The sequence below is a fragment of the Vitis vinifera genome, chromosome 19 (genome assembly GCF_030704535.1).
Source record: "Vitis vinifera cultivar Pinot Noir 40024 chromosome 19, ASM3070453v1".
NCBI lineage: Eukaryota > Viridiplantae > Streptophyta > Magnoliopsida > Vitales > Vitaceae > Vitis > Vitis vinifera.
Window position 1 is genome coordinate 9,367,378 of NC_081823.1, and position 1,259 is coordinate 9,368,636.

General features: G+C 33.8%; 1 protein-coding gene across 1 annotated transcript; it reads right to left on the bottom strand.

Annotated features, from left to right (window-relative positions):
- Positions 1-299: 299 nt before the first annotated feature.
- LOC100259989 (transcription factor DIVARICATA) lies at positions 300-902 on the bottom strand. The gene has a single exon (XM_002268257.2). The coding sequence runs from the start codon at positions 900-902 to the stop codon at positions 300-302; it is 603 nt and encodes a 200-aa protein (XP_002268293.2).
- Between the last annotated feature and the right edge of the window lie 357 nt (positions 903-1,259).

The window sequence follows — 1,259 nt, forward strand, 5'->3', positions numbered from 1 at the left end:
TAAAATATAAGTTGTAAATATATATATAAAAAAAAAACATAAGAATATTATAATATGTTTGATTCTTACATTGAGGAACTTAACATTTGCATAAGATATGTTTTCCAATCTTGTTCCCAATACCTTGACAACAAAACATTTGTATATTACACAATACCACAGAAAATGATATCCAGGATAAACAAAAATCACATATTAAAAACCAAATTCAGTTCATGTAAATAGGTATGGAAATGACATTCTACTAATATACATACATACATATATATGCAAAATACTATAAAATATGAAAATGGTGTCTATGAGGCAGCACCACCATGTGGAGAATGAAGATCACTGGTGGTGATGTCATGAATGCTTGATCTTTTCCTCCTCTTCTCTGCATTTCCAGACTTTTGCCGTGCAAAATACTTTTGAGCATGGCTAGCAACTTGAGTTGGAGTCCTGGTCGTTACACAGTGTCTAGAGATGTTCTTCCAATCACCTTTCCCAAATTTTAGAAGTCCTTGTAGAAACCATGTGTGCTCCTCCTCAGTCCAAGGAGCCCCCTTTTTCCTTTCTTTAAAGTGACTAGGTTCCTCCTCTTTTGTTGATGAAGTCCCCCCTTTCATGTCTTTTAAGCCACTAACTTCTTCCCCTTCATCTTCTTTCAAGCCCCACATGGACGGAATGTACCAATCCATAGAGCCAAAATCTATTGCATCAGTATCCTGTATGAGTTTGATGTAATGTTCCAACACATCAATAGTAGATTTTCCAGGAATTTGATTGGCAATTTTGTACCAACGATCTGGGATTTCTTCTGGGAACATCAAGATGGCTCTCTCTAAAAGAATGTTCTCCGAACGAGTCCAGCCAGACCTAGCTGATGATGATGAATAATCTAAATACCCAAAGGACATCTTCACAACCTCACAATTGAATCAATGCATCTAAATAATGAGACTGAATGACCATATATAAAAGAAAATTGGTCATTGTTTTGATAACAAATCATAGTCTTATTATCATTGAGTCATTGTGAAGAGAGATATTAATGACTTTATGGTAAAAATGGAAACTATAGCATGAACTCTATTACAATTAGAACAATAAATACTATGGGATTTGTTCAAATCCAATAGAATCCAAACCACTGCATACATTATTATGATAGAATTAGATTTTAGGTTATGTTTGGTCCCGGAAAGTACTAAGAAAAGAAAAGAAAAAAATACTAAGAAAAATAGTTTTCTCATGTTTGAATTCACTGTGAAAAA